Genomic DNA, 23,658 nt, shown 5'->3' on the forward strand with positions numbered 1-23,658 from the left:
CATCGGGGTTTATTACCTGAAGGGCTTTTTAAGCATAAGCTGTTGCTGTCAGAGTCACAGGATCAGGTGTGTTTTCCCGTTTGCTGGAATATACAGCAAATATGCAAACAGGCTCTCAGCTTTTTTTAGCTCACAAAAGCAGGGAAGTCCTTTGAAAGATCCTCCCTTTACCCAATCACTTACACTGTACAGCATTACAATATTCTGACAGTGTAAATCCTCACATTTGCCTCCCTCCCTCTTTGCCTCACTCTCCCTCCCCCCTCCCAAGGCTGCTGCTATCGGATCTGTGATGATATGTGATCTCCTGGATACGGTCACACACACAAGTACCAGGCACTGCTGCTCAGCTGAGCAAAATGGCTTTCTCTTAGAAGTGGTGCTCATCACAGCTTTCAAATCCTTGACGATGTTGCCATGCTTTCCTTTCTGCCTTCTGCCTTTTTCTGTCTTTGTCTGCCTGCTTTTCTTACCCGTGGGTCATTTTTGCCCTGCTGCCTGTAGCTGTATGGACTACCACACCATAGATTGCCGGGATCAAGGACTCCCAAGTGTTCCTAATCCATTTCCATTGGATGTACGGAAACTTCTTATAGCTGATAACAACATTCAGGCAATACCAGCTGATTTCTTTATATTTTATGGAGATCTAGTCTATTTGGACTTCAGGAATAACTCCCTCACCTCTTTAGAAGAGGGCACTTTTAGCAGTTCTACCAAACTGGTGTATTTAGACTTAAGCTACAACAATTTAACACAGCTTGATGCTGGGATATTCAAATCAGCAGAAAAACTGATAAAATTGAGCCTTGGAAACAATAACCTGGTGGATGTGGATGAGGCTGCTTTTGAGAACCTGGAACAGCTCCAAGTGTTAGAATTGAATGACAATAACTTACAAAGCCTAAATGTGGCAGCCCTAGAAGCGCTTCCTTCCCTGCGGACTATACGCTTAGAGGGCAACCCTTGGGTCTGTGACTGTGGCTTTGCCAATCTTTTCAGCTGGATACAGGACAATGCATCTAAGCTCCAGAAAGGTAAAGCTCGGTGGCTTACAGTGCAGTATATACGTTCCTCTGTATGTGTGTCATGGAGGGAAGGAGGGTTCCTGGTCAAATTGTCTGTGTGCTGCCTGCAGTGACCCAAGCTGCATTTTGGTCAAACTATAATTGCATGCTTTCAACAAATGAGTCCATTAAAATTATTTTGGCTTCTTTTTAGCAGCAGCTCTTCCCAGTTAAGAAATAAAATTTAAAAATTAAGCCCTAATAATTTTGATTTATAGCCTAAACTTCACATGGTCAGTGAAAGAGCCTTTTCACATTCATTCAGCCCAGGGCTGGTTCTTTTCCAGACTTCATTTTCTCTCTGGTAAATGTATTTTCTACAATAAGCTCTTTGAGCAACTAAATATTCTGTGCCAGCCCCTTAGGAAAACTGGGTTTTTCTCTCATTTTACTGATCAGCTATAAAGCTGCTACAGAAGAGTTAAATCCCCATTTTATGCAACTGTGATTGTCTGCCCTTTCCTGGAAGCATTTTGTTGTGGTACCCTGTGTTTGAAACTCTATTCAGTAGCTTCATTTTGGCTCTTTTCATTAAAACAGCACTGCCTCCAATATTGAGAATAAATTGAAATGGCTCTGGAACACCCCAAAATGCAGGACACACAATTCCGGTAAATGGGCCAGTAATTTTCAGAAAAGCACGGGGGGGAAAGAAAAAGTATTAAGACTGCCATGTATGGGGAATCCAGACTCTTGCTCCGCATTTCCCACCCGACCCCAAAGCCTCTTTTAATCCAGCTTTAGCAGGAAATCATCTCACAGTTCACGCCTCCCAACAAGCACTAGGGCATAAACTCGTGCCATTGAGCCGCCCAGCTGCTCGCAGAAGGGAAACTGCTTGGAGCATAAAAACTTTGTAAGGGCTAGAGAGGGTGCCTGGGCTGTGTCTGAGGAGGGATGTCTGTGCGGAAGATGGTGAGAGCAAAAAGGCTGGGGGAAAAAGAGCTCAGGAGAACTGGTTGAGATCAAGTAACCTTCTTTGAGTTCAGACAAAAAGGGGGAAAAACACAGCCTACAGATTTCAGAGGTCTTTTCTCTCCTTTCTTGATCATTAGAGTCTGTAGTCAAGTTATTAAAGTTCTTCCTTTGCTCATGACCTTGGGTAACATTTTTTAATATACTCATCTAGGTTGCCCTAAATGCTCTTAGCTGTAAAACAGCTGTTTTAAGGAAGAAGTAATATGAGGAAAAAGTGTTGGTTTTTTTCCTGTCTGCCTCAGTGAAACTTTCGTCTTGATTCCTTCTAAATCAAACTTGAGCCTGTTCTCTCACCTTCCCTGATGCTTTAGCTAAAGTTTGCGCTATTTGAACCAAGTATTTGCCCACCTCTCGTGCTAAACTTCAGTTAACTTTCCCTGTGCTTTCCATATCTTTTAATGAACTTCTAGATCCTTCCCCTTTATCCAGACTAAGTCTGTTCAGTTTGAGAGTCTGTCCCAGACCATCTTTTTTCTCTTTTGCCCTGGAAGTGTTTTTAAAGCATATCTGTATGTCTCGAAATCTCAAGTGATTGAGCTTTCCCATAGTATTAGCAGTGTTAGCCAGCGTCTTGCAAGCATAGAGATGCTTTCTTGCAGCATTTTCTCATCCACAGTTGTGTTCCAGCCAAACAGCTCAAAAATTATTAGCTCATCAGGCTCTTCCAAAGTTTCAGTTAGATTTGATTGGGAAGACAAGGAGAGAAGGAGCAAATACTCAAATAGTTGGTTTGATCAGAGCTGTCCCCCCAACATGGCCTAAGCAAATGATTTACTTTTATTCCCAGGAGCAAATCGTCTGATGTCTTTGCAGCCAGTAATATTGGTGAGATCTAGTACATGTATGCAGAAAAGCATGCGAAGTCAGCGTTCTCACTGCTGCTTGTGAGCTGCTGCCACAAAAATACTGCCTGTCTCCTTCAATAAACTAGCAAACCATTATTTGCAAAGGTGAGGGCAAAACTAAACCCAAAAGAGAAAAGACTGTCTCAATGGCCGCAGTTGTGTGCCTTTCAAAACGACTTCTGGAAAGTCAGTGTAGAACTAATTCTTAGAATTATGATTCGATTGTGTTTTATATCCAGTTTTCAGTTTCTAATGATGTCGCAACATTATACCCATTAGGAACTAACCACATTAGCATTGCTTGTCTGGTTATACTTATCCAAAGCCACGTTCGCCTGGCCTTTCCTGGGAGTGGTGGGAAGAACAACACACCGAAAGATTCAATGTTCAGACTCCCTGGCTTCCTCGTGGAGACTACCATAAGCCTGGAGACAGAAGTATTCTTGTAGCAAATACATCAAGATAAGTAGGGCAGCAGGCATTATGTCTGGAAATACAGCAAAAGAAAAAGATAGGGATACATTTTCAGGGCGCAAGAAAAGAGCGCAGTTGGCTGCATGCTCTCCCTTTATAATTCTGCAGCAGCTCAAGCATATGCATTGCATGGCCTAGACAAGTGGGAAACAGCAGGAAGGAAAAAGGAGTTGGCTGGTGTTTTTCTTCTCTCTTTAAGAATAAACTGTGATTGGCAGTACAGAATGGTTCCATGACAGATTGAAGTTCCCCAACTTTAAATGGCAGACTTTGTAACCTGCGTCTACTGAGAAGGGAAACAGTGTGGAAGGATGAATGACAGTAAACGTGCATGGATGATCCCCAGTCCTTTCATGAAAAGTACAAAGCCCTGCAAAGAAACTGAAGGCTCTGCACACTGTTGTGTGTCTTATGCTGGCTTGGGATGCTTCAGAATGCATTAGACAAGAAAGGCTATGCCAAAGCAGAAAAGAAGCACGCTCCCAAGCAGCCTGTGAATGAACTAGGATCCAGGGCTGCCATTTGCAAGTGTCTCTGTAGCATAGCAGTCCCTCAAGATTCATAACTGGTAGCAAGAAACAGGAGATAAATGGCTGGGAGAAATACATTGACAGATAAATTTAGGTTTGAGGCATTCATTTTGTTTCCTTGCTTTGAATGACTTATAAAATAGTTTAATGTGCCCTGCCTGCATGTCTGAGAGAAATCACTCAAACTGTTAACTATTTACTAAGCCCAGCCATGGCTCCACCTTTCATTTTAGCGCTGCAGTAAAATGGCATGTTAGTCAAAGCTATCCTCGTTTTTTGAAAAAGAAATACCGAGTTGATTTTAAAATGGGAGTTTTGTCAATGTGAACTGAAATCTCGATAATTGATCCTGAAGCATTCTGCCTCTGTAGCTAAGGCCTCTGGAGAACTCGGTGGTTTGAACAAAAGCCATACTTCAACTCATTAGTTTTGCAAAAGCCAGGTCCATTTTCTTTCTGGCACGCTACCAGAAATAGCTTGTAAAGTTATAACTTAGGCTGACCTGTCTGACTAGCTGACTGTAAAGCCTCCTCCCAGCTGAGCTGCCTTTGCACATCTCACTTGTTGCTTCACACAAACAGCTGGGATTTGAATCATTTTACAGATCCCAGCATTTATTCATCTAACCTAAATTTCTAAATAAAGGCTTAATTTGCAGCAAGTGAATACTCTCACATGCCAGATTTGCAGGCAGAATTATTAAAGAAACTGCACTAAAAGTTTTGCAGTTAAACTCAGCACTTTAAAACAGCAAACATATTTTTATACTTGTAAAAAAGACATTAAAACCATCATTTCCATCATACTCCAAAACCAAACCACATTTTTTCCCTCTGATTTGATTATTAGTTGATTAAAAACAAATTAGTATGTATAGTGCAGAGTAGACAAAGGAACTGTGAGGATCAGTGGAATGGTCATAAGTGGAGAATAGATAACAGTTCTTTTTCCTGGAGAAGACAGAGTGTTCGCTGTGGGTCAAAATGCTTAAGTTATAAAATTTACAAAGATTTTCTGTAGAAGGATGTTTGATTTTATAGGCATTTGGTGAGCCTAAACAGCAGCGTGGTGGCTTTAATTCATATTAAAGGCTTCTCATTACGAGGAGCATGGAGATTAAGAATATTGGATAATTTTTTGGAAATAGAAAAGTTGTTGTAAGATCTCTATCCCTTCAAAGATAGGTGTGAAAACTTTCATGGAAGATTTTACTCCATGGGGGGCAAGCAAAGGCTCAGAACAAAAAATATCTTGAAAGAACAAATGTCTAAGCTGGTATTAAATGTATTACTGAAAGAATTCAAGGAACTCGTATGTCTGAGGTGTATGCTATTATGTTTTATTGTCTGCTCACCTATGTTTGATCCATCTTCTTGAATTTTACAAAAGCGATTGACAAGGCTGAAGTTCTCTAAAGTGAGAATTGAAGAAAACAGAGGAGGAAAAAGAGAGTTTGTTTGGACTTTGGCAGAAGACATTAAGAAAAATATGAATAAAAGCAGGAGAGGTACTGAATAAAGGGAAGGATGGTTATAGGTTGAGCTAAATAATCTTGGGGCATAAAGTTTCAAAATTTTGAATTCAGTGATATTTAAGGAAATTTGGCATTCATTTTTTTTGAGACCAAGAGTCACCTTGGAGATTCCTGGCATTTTCTGCTTCAATGGGAGCTGGAAATCCTACAAAAATACTCAGTAATTTCTCGTATTTGGAAGGGCTTTCTTTTGCTTTCAGAGCTTGTTCTGTATTACATTTTATCTTGGCTAAAAATGCACTTTTCCTTTCTTGTCTCATCTCTTCACCTACTTTTTTTAGTAACGCTGTTTGAAACTCAAGGCTCGTCCAGCAAAAGGTTGTTGCTGGTGTACATGACCTACAGAATTAAGGTTTATGAACACTTCCATTTCACTGTCTAAATACAAATGGCTTTGATGGAATAAATTTTTGGTGAAAGATGCTGTTTAAAAATAGTGCGTAGCACTGCAGAAGACATTTCTTGAACCCCTCTGAGCTTCTCATCTCGTCAAAGAGATTGGATTCAGATAAAATGCACATAACAAAGAAATACAAGTAATCTGCAATGGCCGCATTGAAGTGCTTTGTAGAGATCTCTGTTGCTGATTTTTACTTTCTGTGAACATGCTTTGGGCAGCTATGCCTGCGACCTTGTTTGCTAATGACTAATGCATTTTTAACATTACTTTTAATTAGACTTTAACTGTTCCTTGGAGTGTGACTGTAGTGTCTTCTTACTGTCATCTTGCCCTCGTTTTGCCTTTTACTTTTTTCCTTCTCGGTATCTTTGGAAAAAACTTTCTGGGAAATTGTGTAGAGTTTCTGTGATTGCACGAAATAGTCAGTGTCTCTACTTTTTGTGCTGGATGCAACAGGGTTTTCTCAACACCGTTTTGTGTGTGTGTGTTTTTACATACTCTAAGCTCCCCACTATCCATTGCAAGAATGAAAAGTTTTGCTGCCTTCTATTAAAACAGTATTAGAAAGACTTTTTAGCGACTTGATGAGAAGGTTTAGACTGAGCGTTTTTATGGGTAGCCTGTGTACACTGATATTTCCAGAAAGACTTGAAAAATTCATTCAGAATTGGCCATCAACAGCATTCCAAGGCAGAACTGTATCCTAAAGTAAGGTAATCGCTGAACTTTACTGGAAGAAAGTTCACTAATGGCAGCAAATCCTATGTCACAACACACAGGCCGTAGTGACATAGTGACATGACCTGAAAACAGGCCATGTTTTCCTCTTCATTTGGTCAAATGTTGCTCCACTTTGGAGAGTTGTGTTCACAAGACTATAAATTTTTAAGGTATTCAGAGAGTTTTTTAGTGTCAGTACTGATACAGATGCTGTTTAGCTACTTTCAAGACTTCTGTGTAGCTCATGCCTCAATATGGATGGATAGGTCAATTCTGGTAGAGTGGATTATTTCCAGGTAAAGACTGGCTCTGCAAAAGCATAGGAGAGAAGGATGGCAGTGAGAGGTGGTAGTAAAAAAGCAAGAGCAGGTGACAATGAGACTGTAAGCAGCCTTCTGGAACAGGGAAATCAGACTGAATTCAGTACTAAAAGAAAGCAGTTATGAGATTCAGAAGTAAATCAGTGTAGTGAGAAGAATGGATTAATTTTTGTAAGCCTGTTTGGAAAGACTGTGCCAGGACGTGATTATCTCCTGCTTCTTAGGCTCTTTCTATAATCCCATTCCAATCTAAGATCTATTACTAAGCTTATTCTGTAAATAAAATAACATCTTACTTCACTAGTCTAGGCCTTGCTAGTAGCCCTGGGCTCACTGAAAATGTTAAACATCTTCAAAACAAAGCATCATAACTACATGAGAGTTATGAAACACAGGTTTCATTTGACCTTCTAACCTAAAAGCCAGTGAAACAACGGCGCATTTTGTAAGTCCTCTTGACTTATCATTCTTTATCAGTGCCTGTTTATTCATCTGCTATGTAGAGAAGGCTGCTTTAACTTCCTGTACTAATATAGAACCAGAGCAAGCTTCAGCTAAAAAGGACAGACTGTTCTGTCCATTACAGCCGTTCAGTTCTTCTCAGAGTATCACGCACATGCTAGCATATCACTAGTTCAGAACTTAATACTGGTTTTTTGGAAAGCAATTAAAAGCCTTAAGACATTTCACACATTCAGCAGCTTTTATTCTGTTCAAGCAGGAACTCCTAACAGAAATCAGATTCCCTAACAAGCGCATCAAATGTGTTTCTATATATACATATATAAATATATAATTTGATATCCTAGTCATTTTCAGTAAAATGATCTGACTGCCACTGGCTTTTCGCTCTGTTTCTTCCATCTTAAGGTTTTTTGGAGTACTTCCATCTTTCTCGGATTTGAAGATGTGAGGACAGCATTTGCAGATGTGAACATCTAATGTTCAACTTTATATTTAGGCATTGAAACAAACTGTTAAGTAACCCCTAATGGTGATCTGTGAGACTTTAGGGCACTTGGCCATAAAAAGTTTTATTTTGGGACCTAAATCTAGTCTTCAGGTTTTTTTAAGCCTTACTGTGCTGATAGCTTGAGGCTATTTCCAATGAAATTTCATATCTCTTCAGAGGTAATGCCTCTCTCATTGCTTATTAATACATCTAATACATTAGTGACAGTGTTTAAGTAGACTAAATAGAGCTATAGCCAGAGGCAAAATACGGTACAAGAAATAAAATGCCACATTTAAATATTTCAAGTCTGTCAGCTGCGTTCAGCAACATGAGAGAACAGCTAAATTCTACCCAAAAGGGCAAATTCCAATGTTACATTTTAAAAAAATTTTTTTTTGGAAATAGAATAGTATAGTGCTCTTACACTTACTGTATAGATAGTAATGAGCACATCTGCATGAAGCTCACTTAAATGTTTATGGCTTCAGATATTTTTCTGGATGTATTTCCTATACATACCATTGTATACCATTGGGCATTTTCATTACTTCATGCCATTCTACATTGCTGAATGTTAGGAAACTTTCTCTTGATACCTGCTTTTTTGTGAACTCTACAAAGACCCAATGGAATTGACACCTCTTTTTTTAAACTCAGCATCCAAAATTATAGCTGGGAAATCTCACTCTGAGGGTTAACAAACAGACCATAATATTGACATGATAATGAATTCCAGAAGTTCTCCAGTAAAAGATATAGTCAGTATAGGTATTAGAAATAAGCAAAGACAGAAATACACAAGGAGTCCTTCGAAATAGTCAAGTAGACCTGGAGTAAGCGATACCTCTTGATGCTTGTCGTTAGCTGGAGGAACATAGAACAAAACTCACAATACAGTATGTCATCAGTCAACATATCTGGGGAAGACCCATGTCAGATCCAAGAGCAGACAACTTCAGTGCACTTTATGGTCCAGCCAATGTTTGAAATCTCCTGATCAAACAGTACCTGTGAGAAACATAGTTGAATTATGGCTACCAAGTACCATCAGAATGCTACTGAAACTTGGTATCCGGGATTTCGTGGGTTTTTTGAGATGGGAAGATCAGTACAGTTATAACTTGGGGCATTACAGCATTGTCAGTCTGCTTCCATTAATTTACAAGGAAATTATTAATTATTTGCGTAAAGACTGGTTTCAGGCTGCATCCATTTTGTAAGAGCTTCACTTTTACAAGGGAAGTATTTCAGCCTCTGACTGCAATACAAGTAGGCCTGTGCATAGTCCTTTACAGAAACAAATGCAAAGTGTTTATTAGGACCTAGCTGCAGCTTAATTGCCTACAATTTATTGTCAAGGTTGAAGCGCTAGACTTCAGCAGGGTTAATGCTCTAGCAGTAAGGCATCTCAAAGTCATATTGTTCTAAAACCTATTAGGGAATTCCATTGAAATAAACCCTACCTGGAACCCTCCTGTATCACTTCTTTATAAACACATGTATCTTTTTTAAAAAAAAAAAAAACCCATGCCTTTCCTTTTAAAGTTGTGGTTCTAGAATTCCAGCATTTTCACACTTCCCATGTTACTTAGACGATCTATTCCTCAGGGTACAGACCCATATTTTAATCTTATTTTATTTTTTCAGTGTCAAGAGACAAGCCTATATAGAATCTAGCACCTGTCCCTTGTCTGGGACTTCAAAGCACTCCCTTTTTAAAAGCAAACAATACATTACAGCTTGCTGGTATAGTTCATCTGCTTCTTCAGACGGTGTAGCGGAAAGATACAAAGTGTGTGACATTGTCCTTGGGACAGCTGGAGTTATTACAGATAATGTGATGGCCCTGACCAAAATAACACAAGCTATATATTTATAACACTCACACTTGTTATTTCATTTACAGATTTGTTTGGTATGAAGAAGCAACTCTTTGAACATGTTGTGGGAGCAATGAGATATATATAACTATCATCAAAGGTTTTCTTGCTGCAGCCAAGCACTAAATACCAAACTTCTTTGCGATATCCTTTACAAAAAACCTGGCTGATATTTTTTAAAAATAATAAATTGAGCAGGTTCTACAGAATGAATAAAAAAACTCACAAAACAAAGCCCCCAAGAAACCAACACCCAAACAAACTATAAAAAAAAATACCATTCAAGTGGTTGAAGTGTGTGAAATTAGAGCACTAAAGTTAAATGGCACTTTCCTGTCCTCTGGAAATCTTGTGTGTGGGGACAGGTTTGACTGAGCCAGTCTATATGCAACAGAATCACCCAGAGGAAAAAAACCCTACACTTTATAATTAATACTGCTCCCTTTATAGAAGCCATTCTTTTGTTCATTGTTCATGCAGAGGGTGTCTGATGACCTGGGATTACTTCCTGCCCAAGCAAAGAACAAAATTGGATCTATTGCCAGGCATGAATGTAATAGGACAGATGGAGTACAGAACATCACACACAGAATCACTAAGGTTGGAAAGGACCTTCAAGATCATCAAGTCCAACCATTAACCCAACGCCACCATGTCCCCTAAACCATGTTCTGAAGCGCCTTATCCACATCATCTACACACACTGGATTCTCATGTCATAAGGACGACCTTCTTTTAAATAATGTAAAGAAAGTGACATGTTTCTATGGAAGGAAGCAGATGAAATGCTATTGTTCATATGTCATCTTAAGCAGACATGCATGTGACCTCCAGATTATGATGTTTTCATATAAGCAGTTACAAGCTCTGGTGCAATAACCACTGCATTAGCTTTGGGAGGAGAAATTCCTTGTGCTACCAGTGATATAGCTGCTAGTCTTACTACTGTTACAAATGAACAGCCTGTTCCAAATTCTCTTTGGAGTCGAAAGAAAAGCTTCTGTTAACTGTATCGGGTTTTGCAATAGTGTCACGACACAGCAAAGAAAAACATTCACTGAACAGGATGGACTAATAAATGTTCCCCTCTCCCTCAGCCGCTGGCATGTGCTTCCAGCACAATTTTAGCAGACTGCCTTGTGTGTGGATAGGAGAGGTCGGTTCATTCTGTCTTGTTGAAAAGATGGTGTATACACAGGGTGGCTGAAACTACGGCCGGAAGCTAGCCAGGCCTCTGTACTGGCCCCTGGTTTATGATGCTGTATTTTGCCTGTTGGCATCTATTATTCTCAATGACTAAGAATTCTGTAAAAAACTTGAGGCTAAGCTGGCACGTTGGAGTGTCACAGAATAAAGCACGTAGAAAATTCCCATCTAATCTATTCAGTTTGAGAACATGACCTAGATTCCAGTACCCATGGCTACATGGAGCGGAGGTTTTTTATTTCTCGTTACCATTTTAATCAAACTCAAAATCATTACAGTACGCTGATTCTCATAACAAGAAATACCCTCTAAGTGACTTGGTATGTTGCAGATTGTTTTCTATTTGTATGTGTGTTGTGATGTTAGGTGAAAGCATCTGGGGAATAGGAAAAGAGCTTACAGTCTACAGGCTCAGTTTTGATCCATGGCAAAGCTGCTGTTGGTAACAGTCATGAATAAGCGGGCTCTTACTTCTCACTCTGTAGGATCCTGGGCAAATACTCCCATACTAAGTTATTTCTAGAGGCAAGGGCTGCCGTATGTAGAACTACTTAGAACACTAGTTTTATTTTGGAGTCTTTTTTGCTCTGTCTCTTGAATATATTCTTTTTCTACTTCCTTCCTTATGGAAGCTTAGATCTTGATAAAACTCCAGTTTATCAAGGCCACTCCAGCACAACTGTCATTTTAAAAGCTGGCGGGTGAGGACACCAGAGAATTTCTTTTGCAGTTGGTCACAAATAGAAGAAGTAGAGTTGTTTATGGTAACCTGTGCACTCTTTCTGTAGACAAGCTGTGAGCATGGCTCAGCTGCTATGAAAATGGCAGTTCTCATGAGGTCTCAACAGCTACTGTAGCGGTTTGCTTTACAGGAACCCAGTTGTATAGAAACTTGTTTTTTCTTGTGCTTGCTACAGGTGAAATGGGATTTGGTTAGATGCCATATTCACTTGGACCAGGCTTTTCTGCCAAAATACTGCAATGATCTTTTCCTATTAGCAAGGAACTTCCTCTTCAAATGAATTTGTGATGTTACGTTCATTTTCTTGCTGTTTCTATACAACAGCAGTAACTGCTTTGATTGCTGTCAACATCATGTTGATTTATTGAAAACTGTTTGTTTTTTAAATTCCTATTAAAAAGACACAGGTCTTGGAATTCCAGACTATGGCTTTTCACTCCTCCCATATTTCTTACGGTTTTGAATAGGGAACGATATCCATTTGTGTCCTCTTTTGATTGTCACTCCATTGACCCCTAGAGTTACTGTTTCCAAGTCTTGATGAAAAGAAAATATGGACCTGGTGAACAACTCTCATTTCTTTCAGTAGAAAGGTTTGTACTTAGAAAGGAGCTCTATCACAAGCTGTAGAGTCTAATAGTGTGTACTTCCTCTGGCCACCCGTGCAGTCACAGGCGCACTCAAGTCGGTCCAGTATGTCAACTTGTATGCAAGCCTTGACATATATGAATACTGCAGGCTCTAGATTTTCAGAAAATCTCAGAGGATGTTTGAAACCATGTGGCTCCTTTACCTTCCCGGCCAGCTGTATAGACAGGAGGCTTCAAAGATCTGGAAAGCAAGTTGCCTCACAATCTGGTATGCATCGCCAGTGCACTCCAGGCTCAGAGAAGAAAACATAGCGTGTATTCAGGTGGCAGTTTGCCTAGAGGAAACCATTCAGCCTTGGGCATGCTGACTGTTGTCCTATTCTGCTGGCAGCTTTTATTGCATTGTCAGTGAGAGGAGCATGAGAAAGAGGGAATGCAAAAGACCTTCAAGCAAATAGGGCAGATAGAGTATGGCTTTTAGGGATCAAAATTTAGTATAAACATCATTACAAGGTCAAGTAAGTCAGGGTGATAACTGGATCCATAGTAGACTTAGCTAAAACTCCCTCTCAAATCAGCATAACAGCTGGGCTGAATCCAGACAACCGGTCAGGTTTGCACCACTAACCCTGGGAGCCTGGGTTTAGTAGTAAAACATCATATGCTGTAGCTATTCAGCCACAAGAAAAATGGGATTCACAAAAGCAGAGGAAATCTTACCGTCACACATTCCTTATTTAAAGTGACATAATGGCTATATGGTAGAGCTGTGTGATGGAAACATCCTATACGCTGTGTGCACACAGCAATGCAGAGTCAAAAACTGGGAATCCATTCTGTCATCATTAGCAGACAGTAAAAGTATATCAAGTAAACCAGCAGCAGTTCCTGTGTCATTAATACACAATTCTTGTATTTCCCCTTTATATTCATATCCTTAATAGCAAGATAAAAGCTATCTTGCCAACAGCCATGCAGACTTAATTCATTATTTGTTCCATTCTAGCCCTGTTAATATTACTCTCCTGATTTTCCCCTGTTGTGAATAAAGAGGGAGTTAGGCATATGCAGTGAACTGTATGCTTTTACTGTCCAGTATCAAACTATATTCTCACCAGTTTTTAAATTTGGATTTTTTTGCTTTCACTATGAAGAACCCAGCTCTGGGCATTCTTCAGTAATGCCTGGAGGGATAATATCTGCTGGTCTGCGTGTCCTTGTGACAGACAGAGAGAAAAGGTGAAAGCAGGTCATAGAGAAACAAGCATCCACCAAATCTAAGCTGCTGTTTTGACTAGAAGAAAAAGACAACTATAGTTTTGGAACTACAAGGAAAAAAAGTAGTGTAGAAGGCAGTAAGGCTTGGAAGGAATTTCAGTATCCCTGTTACCCTGTTTTGGAGTCAACTTGTATTCAGATGGAGTAGCTGGGAAGTGCTTCCAGATCTGCAGGTTTAGATGCATCCAGGGTTCAACATTCACTTTTTTAAATCCTCAAAACCATGGTCCTATGTCATACCTGACCTCCTGGAAGACTGAAGGTGAAATAACATACTTTCCAGGAGCCAATCAAGGTGTTGTGTAATGGCTTTTGGATAGTGACAGATTTTGTTACATTTTTTCCTGAAGTCTGTAGAAATTCTTAAACATAAAATTTTTCTTCAGCAATTCAATCTCTGACTGGAGCAACAGAAGGATCCATCAATATTCCACTGATTTATTTCCCTTTCCTCTTCTTTGCAGGTCTCCATGAAATCCAGTGTTCCCTGCCTGTAGAAAATAGAAGAATCTTTCTGAATGAATTATCTGAGGTCAGCTTTAGTGAATGCAAATTTAGTTTGTCATTGACGGACCTTTTTATCATCATCTTCTCTGGAGTCGCAGTTTCCATTGCTGCTATTCTATCAAGCTTCTTCTTAGCAACTCTAGTACACTGCTTCCAAAGATGTGCTCCCAGTAAAGATGACGATGATGATGAAGACGACAGTGAGGACTGAACTTAGTCTATATACTTAAGTTTCCTTGGTTTATAAGTTATTAGATCATCAGCCAAAGTCTAGGAAGAAAGCAAGTAGAGTAAAAGCTTTAAATATTAATTAATTGAAATCCCAATGTGTAAAGATCCCTTCTAATCTCATGACAGTCACAGGTAGGCATTGCAGCTTGCATCTGAGACTGTTAGCTTTGTTTACCTATGTAACCTGATGCGATGAGACTGGGTTAATTTCTATGATCCTTAATCAAACACTGCATTTAAATTTGAAGATTGGAGGAAAAAGGGGGAAAGGCAAAAAAAAAAGTTCCAGCATTTTAAAAGACTAACTCACAGCTTCCAGATTGTCCTTCTGATGAGATGCAGATTCCTGTAAGTGCTTAATAGCTTGTTCTAAATGCACTTTAAAAAGGACTGGCTAGATGGAGGCATTTCAGCTGGAAAATACGGCAGCAATTTAAAATGGTGTCCTTCCTAGATCTAAGTAGTGGGAGATTCTATTAAGCTCACACAATTTTAGAAGTAACAAAACACAATTAAAATCGCTCCTAGAATTGGAGAAGGCATTATAGGAAGGTTGGCATTTTCTCTCTACAAATTCTCTATAAACATTCATCCTCCATTTAATGACAGCATTTGCAGGCATCATACAGCTAAAAAAAGGTTTTTTTCTATAAGTGAATACGATTCTAGGTCTGAGTCATCCACTGCAGCTGCCTGGCATCAATTTGGTCATGGCACAAATACTAAATATAAAATTCTTTGGCATTTTTAGATGCAATGAAGTAAAGGATTTCCCTTCCCTGTAATGCTAGGCAGAAGTAACTGTTGCAGTATGCAGTCCGTTTAGTTATTTTAAAACACTAAGGGCTATATTCTGCTCCTGATTATACTAGAGTAACACAACTGAAGTGAACACCATGATCCAAATTGGCAACTGTATAAACAAGAATGGAATCTGGCCCAAGATGTATCTGACTGTCTTATAGATTTGTCAAAACTTGAGCTCTTCTATATAGCAGTAGATATTTTTGTTAAAATTAAAAAAGACATTTATTACAAGCAATTTTTGGAATAGTGCTGGGCAGCTTTTTAGGATAAGTATATTTTTAAAATATTTGTAATGGAAATATTTTTTTAAAGCTCTGTATTTAAAGTATTATCTAGAGTAGCTGTGAGGGTTTAAAGTAATGAATAACATAGTAATAAACAATCCAAGGACTGTATGCTATTATTAAAAAAATAGATCTGATAAGAAGTAGCATCTGTTTAACCACTGTAAATGCTATTATTTCTTAAAAAACACTCTGGTTAAAATATTGCCTTGCTCAGTTAATATGAATGGTCTTTTATTGACAGTTAGTTCCAAATCTCTTGTATCTGTTGTGCTACTTGTTTGGGCAGACAGGAGTGAGTTACCCTGTGTGTGTTAAGGGGTAACATGGTCCAGCAGATAGGGTACAAGATTAGGGCTCGACACTCCTGGATTTGTCCCCATCTAACAGTGATCAGCTAGAAGACTTCAGCAAATCACTATCTGCCTGTGCCTCAGTTTCACTACCTATAAGACGAAGATCACAATAGCTACTTAATCTTTTTCAAGTGCTTTGGGGCTTTGTATAGTGATTATATATCTTAGGCTGAAGCAGATGTTATGCAATAGGTCTGATCTGATCTCATATCAGTATGACTTCACTGACACCAGTGGAGTTAGTCCATTGGCTAACAGAGTTTGCACCATGCTGAGGTCAAAACCAGGACAAGAGTGTTTATTTCTCTTAGCTCTACAGCTTATTCAATGCGACTTAATGCTACCATTGTTACGATTATTATTTCTGAAAACACACTGGAACAGAATTAAGTAGGACAGTGAGAGGATATTCTGTATCAATGCTGTCTTATTCTATTCTGATTCTTTCAAGAAAAATGAAATGACATGATTTTCACTGTGTAGTGCCATGATTATAAATAACACAAATATATTTATAATTTCAACATGGGCTTTCATGTTTATTTGTATGTGGGTATGAAAAAAAGAGAAAAACCATGCCCGATTCTCTCATCATTCATAAGCGGGGTTTTGCAGTATGGTTGGAAATAGCGAACTTGTTGCCCGGTGCAGTTCGCGAAGTACACTTCCTTTGCAACAAATACGGATACGTTATCGACAGTTTTATATTTAGAGCTGTGCAAACTGGTCAGTCCTGGAACAAGAAACTGGGTCACACTTTTTTGTCTGCAAGCTTTATTATGGACTCAAAACTTGCAACCAGTTAGCAAAATTATTTGTCCTACTAAACTTTTCAGTGAGACATCAGTAAATGTTTCAGCAAATGTCTGCCCGCCCTTTGGTAATGAATTTATGGGTTTGTTTCATTATCCTGTAGGGCAGAGTAATTTTGCAGAGGACACATCTCAAACTCAACTTTTGACTGGGTTCTGCTCTTATTTTCAGGTTCATCCTACTGTGATGCCTCAAAATGAAGATCTAGATTTACTTATAGTTTGTAGCTCTTTGTTCAACCCAACATAAAGCCCTGAAAGCAATGATTATGTATGGAACTTAGCACCCCTCAGAACAGCAAGGAACAGACCAAGCTGACACCCACATAATGCAGTGCAAGCTGAAGAGCGAGGCTTAGTAAAGCTTTATTTATGAAGCTGCCGTTCTGGATACTCCATCACATCAAAGTGATTTTGCAAAGTATGTTTTTTCCAGATAAGAAACTTTAATGATGTTTTCCCCTACTAAGTAATGTATGTTTCATAAGTATTGAACTCATCCAGTTAGTAGTATTTATTCATTGTAAGCATCAGCAGTTGCTTACTATTAGTACTGATTTTGCATAATTCTAATTGCTAGTAGATGAGACAGAACTTCAGATTTAGTTTTTACTGGGATTTTTCTTATGTTATGTAATCTTCAGAGCAAAACACTTTCCTGTTGGAATATTGCCAGAACTAGTGATGACCATAATGATCCCCTGCAAAACTTTGAAAGCAAATTTCATTGTGAGTAGAAAGTGGCCTGAAGGCTGCATTATTATTGCAGTTTTACCTCCACCAAGTTAGTAACAGGGAGGTAATCCCATCTCCAGCTTTGTGGACCTGGGAAGTGTTCCCATGCGAGGATGCTTCTGTGGGTGGGTTCTAGCGAGCATGCACTCCCTTCTCAGTCGGCGGTCACCCCCATTAAGATTAGTGAAGTTACAATGGTGCCAAGTATAAGAGCTGAATTTAGCTCCCTGTGCAATACATCGCCAGCTCGAGAAACGCTGCCTGTAGGTGGTTATAAATGTGCAGTAGAAAGTTTGTCCTCATTGACAATTTTCCTTCTAAAATGGCTTTGCTTTAGCGCTGGTATCACCCACTGTCAGAAATGAGCAGACATTTTACCTGCTTCAAGGGGAAGCAAAGATACTATGTGTGACCCAAATAAAATGTTGCAGGCTCAAAGAGCCAGGAAGCAGCTGTCACGTTGCCTGCAGATATGTCTCCTTGATGAAATGCTGGATCTTGGTATGTGTGAGGGTCCAAAAAATGTGCAAGAAAGCAAATCCTGCATGATGTAATTGAGATAGGGACTGACTTTTTAGAACTGTGTGCATTGGTTTTAAAAAAAAGTCTAATCCACAGAATATTAAAATAAAGATCACCTGAAGTGACGGTCCAAACCTAGCATTTCATCCTCAGTCAACCAGCATCTTTTTGAGGCAGCTTCAGTCCTGCTGTGATTCTTACTCAGATGTGAATATTAATGAATCATTTTTTAGAGCAGCATGAAAATGCCCTGGGAAAGTACCTTGAAGAGATGGTTCTGGAAGCTCATAAGGAGAAGCATACTGCTTGCCTACCTTAGATATATAGTAGAGAGTGAATCATTGTACACTGACAGCTAAAATTTAGCCTGGCATAGTTAGAGGTGACCAAAAATGGTCTCGTCTTTTGGCAGCGGGAAGAACTGTGTGCAGTCGCCTATGTATGTGGATAGGGTGTGCATACTTGTGCAGTGGGGAGAAGGTGTGCGTATAACAATACTAGAGCTTGCTGTAACTATCACCCCTGTAGACAGCCTCAGTGAAACAGCTGAAGCCTGATGGGAATGCGGAGCCTGAGACAGTCCTTCATCCTTAGCAGAGGTTCCTCTATGCTAGCTTTCAAACCCACGGGAGCAACTCTGTGCAGGACCTTTTACTGCTTCAGTATGTGCTGCCTACCTGCTACGTGAGTAAATTAGTTTCCAGGGCTGCTAGCTGGCACATTTCTAAGTTCAACTCATGTCCCTCGAAATAAAGGAGTAGGGTTTTGATAGCTTCCAAATCTGACCATTCCTCTCGGAGAGTGATGGCTACATTGCGGTGTAGCCTCTTTCGCTGACCTCTAGTGGCAACTGAGATGCTTTACTGTGGAGGTAAGTCATCGTGATTCATTTTGGTGAAGGTGATGTTGAAATGCTGAATATATGCATGTTCTTTCCAAAAAGAAACCATATACATCAGGAGATTAAATTTCTTGGAGAGTAAGATCTGCCATGGACTCAGCGTGCCGATCAGCCTGTAATATGCATAAACCACCATAAACATTTATTTCGTGTCCTGTCTGTTAACATTGGCGCAACACAACCTTGTCGTAGAATTGTAGAAAATAGCTATGGAAGAACTTCAAAGAGATAGCTGATAGCTAGCTATATCTTTTTATTACACTGTGTAATAAAAATACTTGGTTTTCTAATTGGATTCCGACTCTCAGCTTGCCATCATCTTCCCCATTGTGTCTTGCTTTCTGTATCTTCATATCTTGACAGTATCTAGAACAACAGAATCCCGGTTTGGTACTATCTCTGCGTGGTGCAGCGATACAAATCACTGTACAATCACTGACAGCAATACCCAACCAGCAGATTAGGAAAAACACAGTTTTGTGTATGCCGACCAGCCACCCATCTATAATTGTAAAGAGTTAGCAGGAAAAAAAACTCTTGGATTTTAAGCTGACAGAGAGAGCAACAGGAGACCTGCTGTGGCAAAGCGGAATGCCTGAATTACGATGTGTCTCTTCAGTTCCCATCAGCTCTCACACCCCACCCAGAGCTCCATGAAGCCATGTGAAATTGTGTAACATTGGGTTAGCAGCACATAATGTGCTTTTTTGGGGGTTGTCAAAAAACATATGAGTAAACGCTTCAGAGCAGGCTTCTACTGTTAGTTTTGCGGGAAGGGAAAAGCTTGCAGGGAGGTGAGCAGCAAATAAGGAGTGAAACAGCTTGGGCCATAGTTGTTCAGTCAAGTTTTGATCTCAGTCAATTTTAATCTCAGAGCTGCTTTTTCACTAATTTCTGTTAGCAGCAGTGAGGTCTAAAGGTTAGCCAGTTCACAGCCAGGTATGGAGTAGTATAGTCTATTTCAAGCAGAAAATGATTCCAATTGAATTTCTAAAGTTTACTGCACCCAGTCAAAGCACTATTGGGCTATTTAAAAGCTTTAGTTTGAATCTGAAATGTGATATGTCACTTCATAGGCTGTACAAAAATCTCTTATCAGCTCAGAACTGAGGAAGTCAGAAATGTCCATCCAGACAGTGGTGCTAGCAAGATATGCTTCAATTGTTTTGGTATGTCAGGTCATTCTTCCAAGCTGACATCACTGGAATATAAGTGATTGGATTTTGATTCTTTATGGTTTTTTTTCTCCTGGTCATGCTACTCACCAATAGCTAAGCAAAGTACAAGATACAGGCGTTGTACATCACCTTAGAAACTCCCCTGAGCTGGAAGAATGAGCAAAAAAGAAAGGAGAATTGAGCAGGAAAGCCACCTTTGTGACCTTCCCTTAAAATCTAAATGTGATACAGTCCAGTTAACTGACATTCCAAGGCATAGCTTGCTGTTGTTGTGTGTTGCTCTTTAATTAGGGCATGTGTTGAAAGACTTTGCGGTAGAAATAATGTTTGGTCTTCATGGTATTTAACAGGGAATGAAATGACTGTGAACATCTTTGACAAAAAATTTAGTCTATTTTTGACCACTAGTTTTTCTCAAATTAAGAAACTGTCTCTCTCTTAAGAGTAGATTAGGTTGCAATCTGCAGTGGATTGAAGTATTACTCTTTATCCTTTGAAGATCTGGCTTCAAATGTGAATTTGGGTCACAGGAAGAAATGAGCAGAGTAAATCTCTTCAGGTCATTTTGGTCAATTGGGCAAATGCATAGAGATGCCCTTATTAACAATATGAACTGTATACTTGAAGATGGGAAAACACTTCTCTGAACTTCAAAAGTTTCCATATAAATATGGCATTTGATGTTTTTAAAAATACAAGGCTCACCAGAGAGATGAGACAGATGTATTATAAATATAATTTAAAAGGAAACTGAGGCATAATTAGATTGACTAGTATTTTCATAGATGACAATTATTTTTGAGTTAGTTACTTTGTTGAGTACTTACCTTAATTTTAACACAGGATGGAGCCTATAGACTGTCAGGGAAGTGTGGAATATTGGCAATAAATTAGTATTAGTTATGGGTTTAGAGCTGCAGTGTCCTAACTAATAACCTGAAACATCTGCCTTTCAGTGGTGATTCACTGTGCAGACCCTTGCTTTGTTCGGAACAATTCAGTTGCCTTGTGACTGTAGTAATTAAAAAACAAAACAAAACAAAAGCCCAAACCTAGTTTGCATCTTCAACAGATGGAACAAGATGTTCTCTAAGCGGACTCACTGCTTGCTTCCTGTGGCAAGTCCTAAATGTCGTTGTATTTAGTGGCCTCACATAAAAGTTTCGTAAAAAGTGACGATTGATATGTAAATACATGATAGAAATACTTTATCATAGAGTAACCTGAGATTGGAAATTCTCAAAATCCAATTGTAAATTATGTTTCCAAGAGTGGTATAATGTTGTGAGTGCGAAGTTAGATATATTGTCTACATCTTAAAAAAAAAAAAAAAATTTCTTTAAAATAAAAATTGGAAGAAAAAGCTGCTTTAGAGATTATTCAGACTGGAATGGCTTTTTTTTAACAACCAAATTAAAATAAACCCTGCAATGTAGGATTTTAAATGAAAGCAAGAAAGCATTTTAACCATAAACTCATGAACATTATATTGTATGGCAGGAAAATGACTACAGATTTAACATAGCCTAATTTATGTTATTCCTTGAGGGAACAGAAGTCATTAGGCTGAGAAGTTTGTATCCTTTGCAGAGGAAAGTATTTCATGCAGGCTGATTTCTTCAATATTGTCGTATAGGATGCAGATTATCCACCACTGAGTAGTGTGGGTTTTGTGAGACTGTGCGAGTGCATCAAAGGAAGTAATTGCTTTCTGCTCTTCTGATGTACGTTTTGAAAAAAATAATTGTAGTTGTAGGTTGGCCTCGATTCTGATTTCACTACTAAATTACTTGGGATCCAGTCCTTATCTGCTAAAGATTGGTAGGGATCCATTAACTTTACTACTGCTATATGCTGATTTACCTAATGAAGATACTGCCTGGACGATGGAAACTCTGTAGTTGTGTGTATGTTCTCTCTACGTTTTCATACAGAAAGAAAGAAACTCTATGTGGGCCTTTTGTAGTGGTGATCTGTATGGATGTAAGTAACCTGGGTTTGTGGTTTCTGCACTGGAGGGTGGATGCTAATTTTATTTAGGGTTATAGGTGGCATTATTTGGAGATTGCAGACATTCTGTGCAAAGAGAGGCCATACAGCTTTTCCAGATTCTTTCTGGATTCAGCGGTATTGCTGTCATCTGACCCTACTCACCAAAACTTAACTGCAGTCTTGTGTAGCTCAGACAGCAACATAGAAGTTGTCATACTAAGCACACTCCCTCGATCTGATAATCACTGTGCATCTATGTCCTAGTTCGGTGGTGGATTTATAATGAATGTCTTTAGCCTCAGCCTAGCCCAGCCATCTGCTCTGTGAAGCAAGCTGGCACTTCAAAGCCATTTGTTTTGCTTCAAGGTGTCTCCTTGTAGTCTTACAGAACAAATAGTGAGTCATCTCCTCCCACCAGAATAAAGCAAGACTGTAACCTAGCTCAGTGTGAGTGCCCGGTAGGAAAGACAGGTTTCAGAGAGCACCACAGTCAAATAGAGTAATAACCTTTGTGCTGAGGAAAATAAAGGCTTATCAGAGCAAGTCGTATAGACAAACGTATGTCCTCAGCAGGGGCTGTAGAGGGGGCTGGAGTAGCGATTGCATTAGCCAGGCTTGCGAGGGGTCATTTGTAGAATCTCCTTGGTGGTACAGCTTTGTGGAGACAGAAATCAGACAGTGTTTCCTTATTTTGTGGCATCCCTCTTACTGCAGACCTCAGAGCTATGTATGAATGTAGGCACAAAACTTCAGCATTTCTGGTTCTCAGCTGAATCGTAGAGTGATGACACACTAACATCTTGATGGATGTGTTAGATATGGGAATGTTTAACTTCTGTGGTGTATGAAGGTAGGGATTTTCTTGCACATAGGATTGATCTGATTAAAACAAATATGAGAGATAATTGCTTTGTCTGGAATAAGCTGTTGGAGAAGTATCTCTGCCATGCTGGTTTAATTTATTCTCCAATGTTACATCAAACGATAGGAATTTAGACTGATTGCTTGGTTTTGCTTTAGTTTTAGATGATCTTTGATTTAATAGCTATATGTGGAAAAGATTTTAAGATATGGGGTCATTACTGCTACCTCATTGTATGCAGTATGCATGTAAAGTAGCATGCATTGCGTAGTGTTGCATATAAGCGCTTTACAAACCCTGTTCACTGTACTACATGCACAGAAACTGAGGCTTAGTGTAGTTTCTCTGTGAAACCCATGGTCACACAGGGAATTAGTTCCAAAGCTGGAACAGAAGAGAACAGATTTCAGATCTACCTATTATTTTACCTCTTTGAATCTTTGAGAATCTGACCTAAATCACATAGCTGCTGAAAACTCCCCACTGACCCCCTACTGTATAGGTTTTTATCAAGCCAAGTGCCTTTGGATTCTTCCAAGAACATATGGTCTATTTATTTAAGAAAAGCTTGCCATTCAGTAAGTTGCCCATTTGCCCATCCCGAAGTTCATCCGATCTTTTCTTAGATTCAGGAATCGAGATTTCACTGTCAGCAAGATACACTATTCCTGAAAGCCTCCATCACATACCCTTTTTGCTGCAACATGAAGACCCTGGCCCACATCTACAGGCAACAGGGGAAACCCAGTGCTTAGTCTACCTCTCCAAGCCTGCCTTTGCAGTTTCTGATTAATTTCTCTCCTTGCCTCTTTCATATCTGTATCTCCATAGATTCCTGAGACATTATTCTTAAACTTTTATGGTACATATCCATTTTTCTATTTAACAGGATGGCTGAGAAAGGGAAAGTGTCAGTGAGGGCACTTTCTTCATTAATGGAAATAATTTTTGG

The 23,658-nt window shown here is 39.3% G+C and overlaps 1 protein-coding gene across 1 annotated transcript; it reads left to right on the forward strand.

The window, feature by feature from the left end:
* Positions 1-292: 292 nt before the first annotated feature.
* LRRC38 (leucine rich repeat containing 38) lies at positions 293-14,237 on the forward strand (the record flags this gene model as incomplete). Its single annotated transcript, XM_082009495.1, has 2 exons — positions 293-1,037; positions 13,984-14,237. 2 exons carry the CDS (start codon positions 293-295, stop codon positions 14,235-14,237), a joined length of 999 nt encoding a protein of 332 aa, XP_081865621.1.
* Positions 14,238-23,658: the final 9,421 nt, after the last annotated feature.

Source organism: Phaethon aethereus, assembly GCF_964289735.1.
Source record: "Phaethon aethereus genome assembly, chromosome: 21".
NCBI lineage: Eukaryota > Metazoa > Chordata > Aves > Phaethontiformes > Phaethontidae > Phaethon > Phaethon aethereus.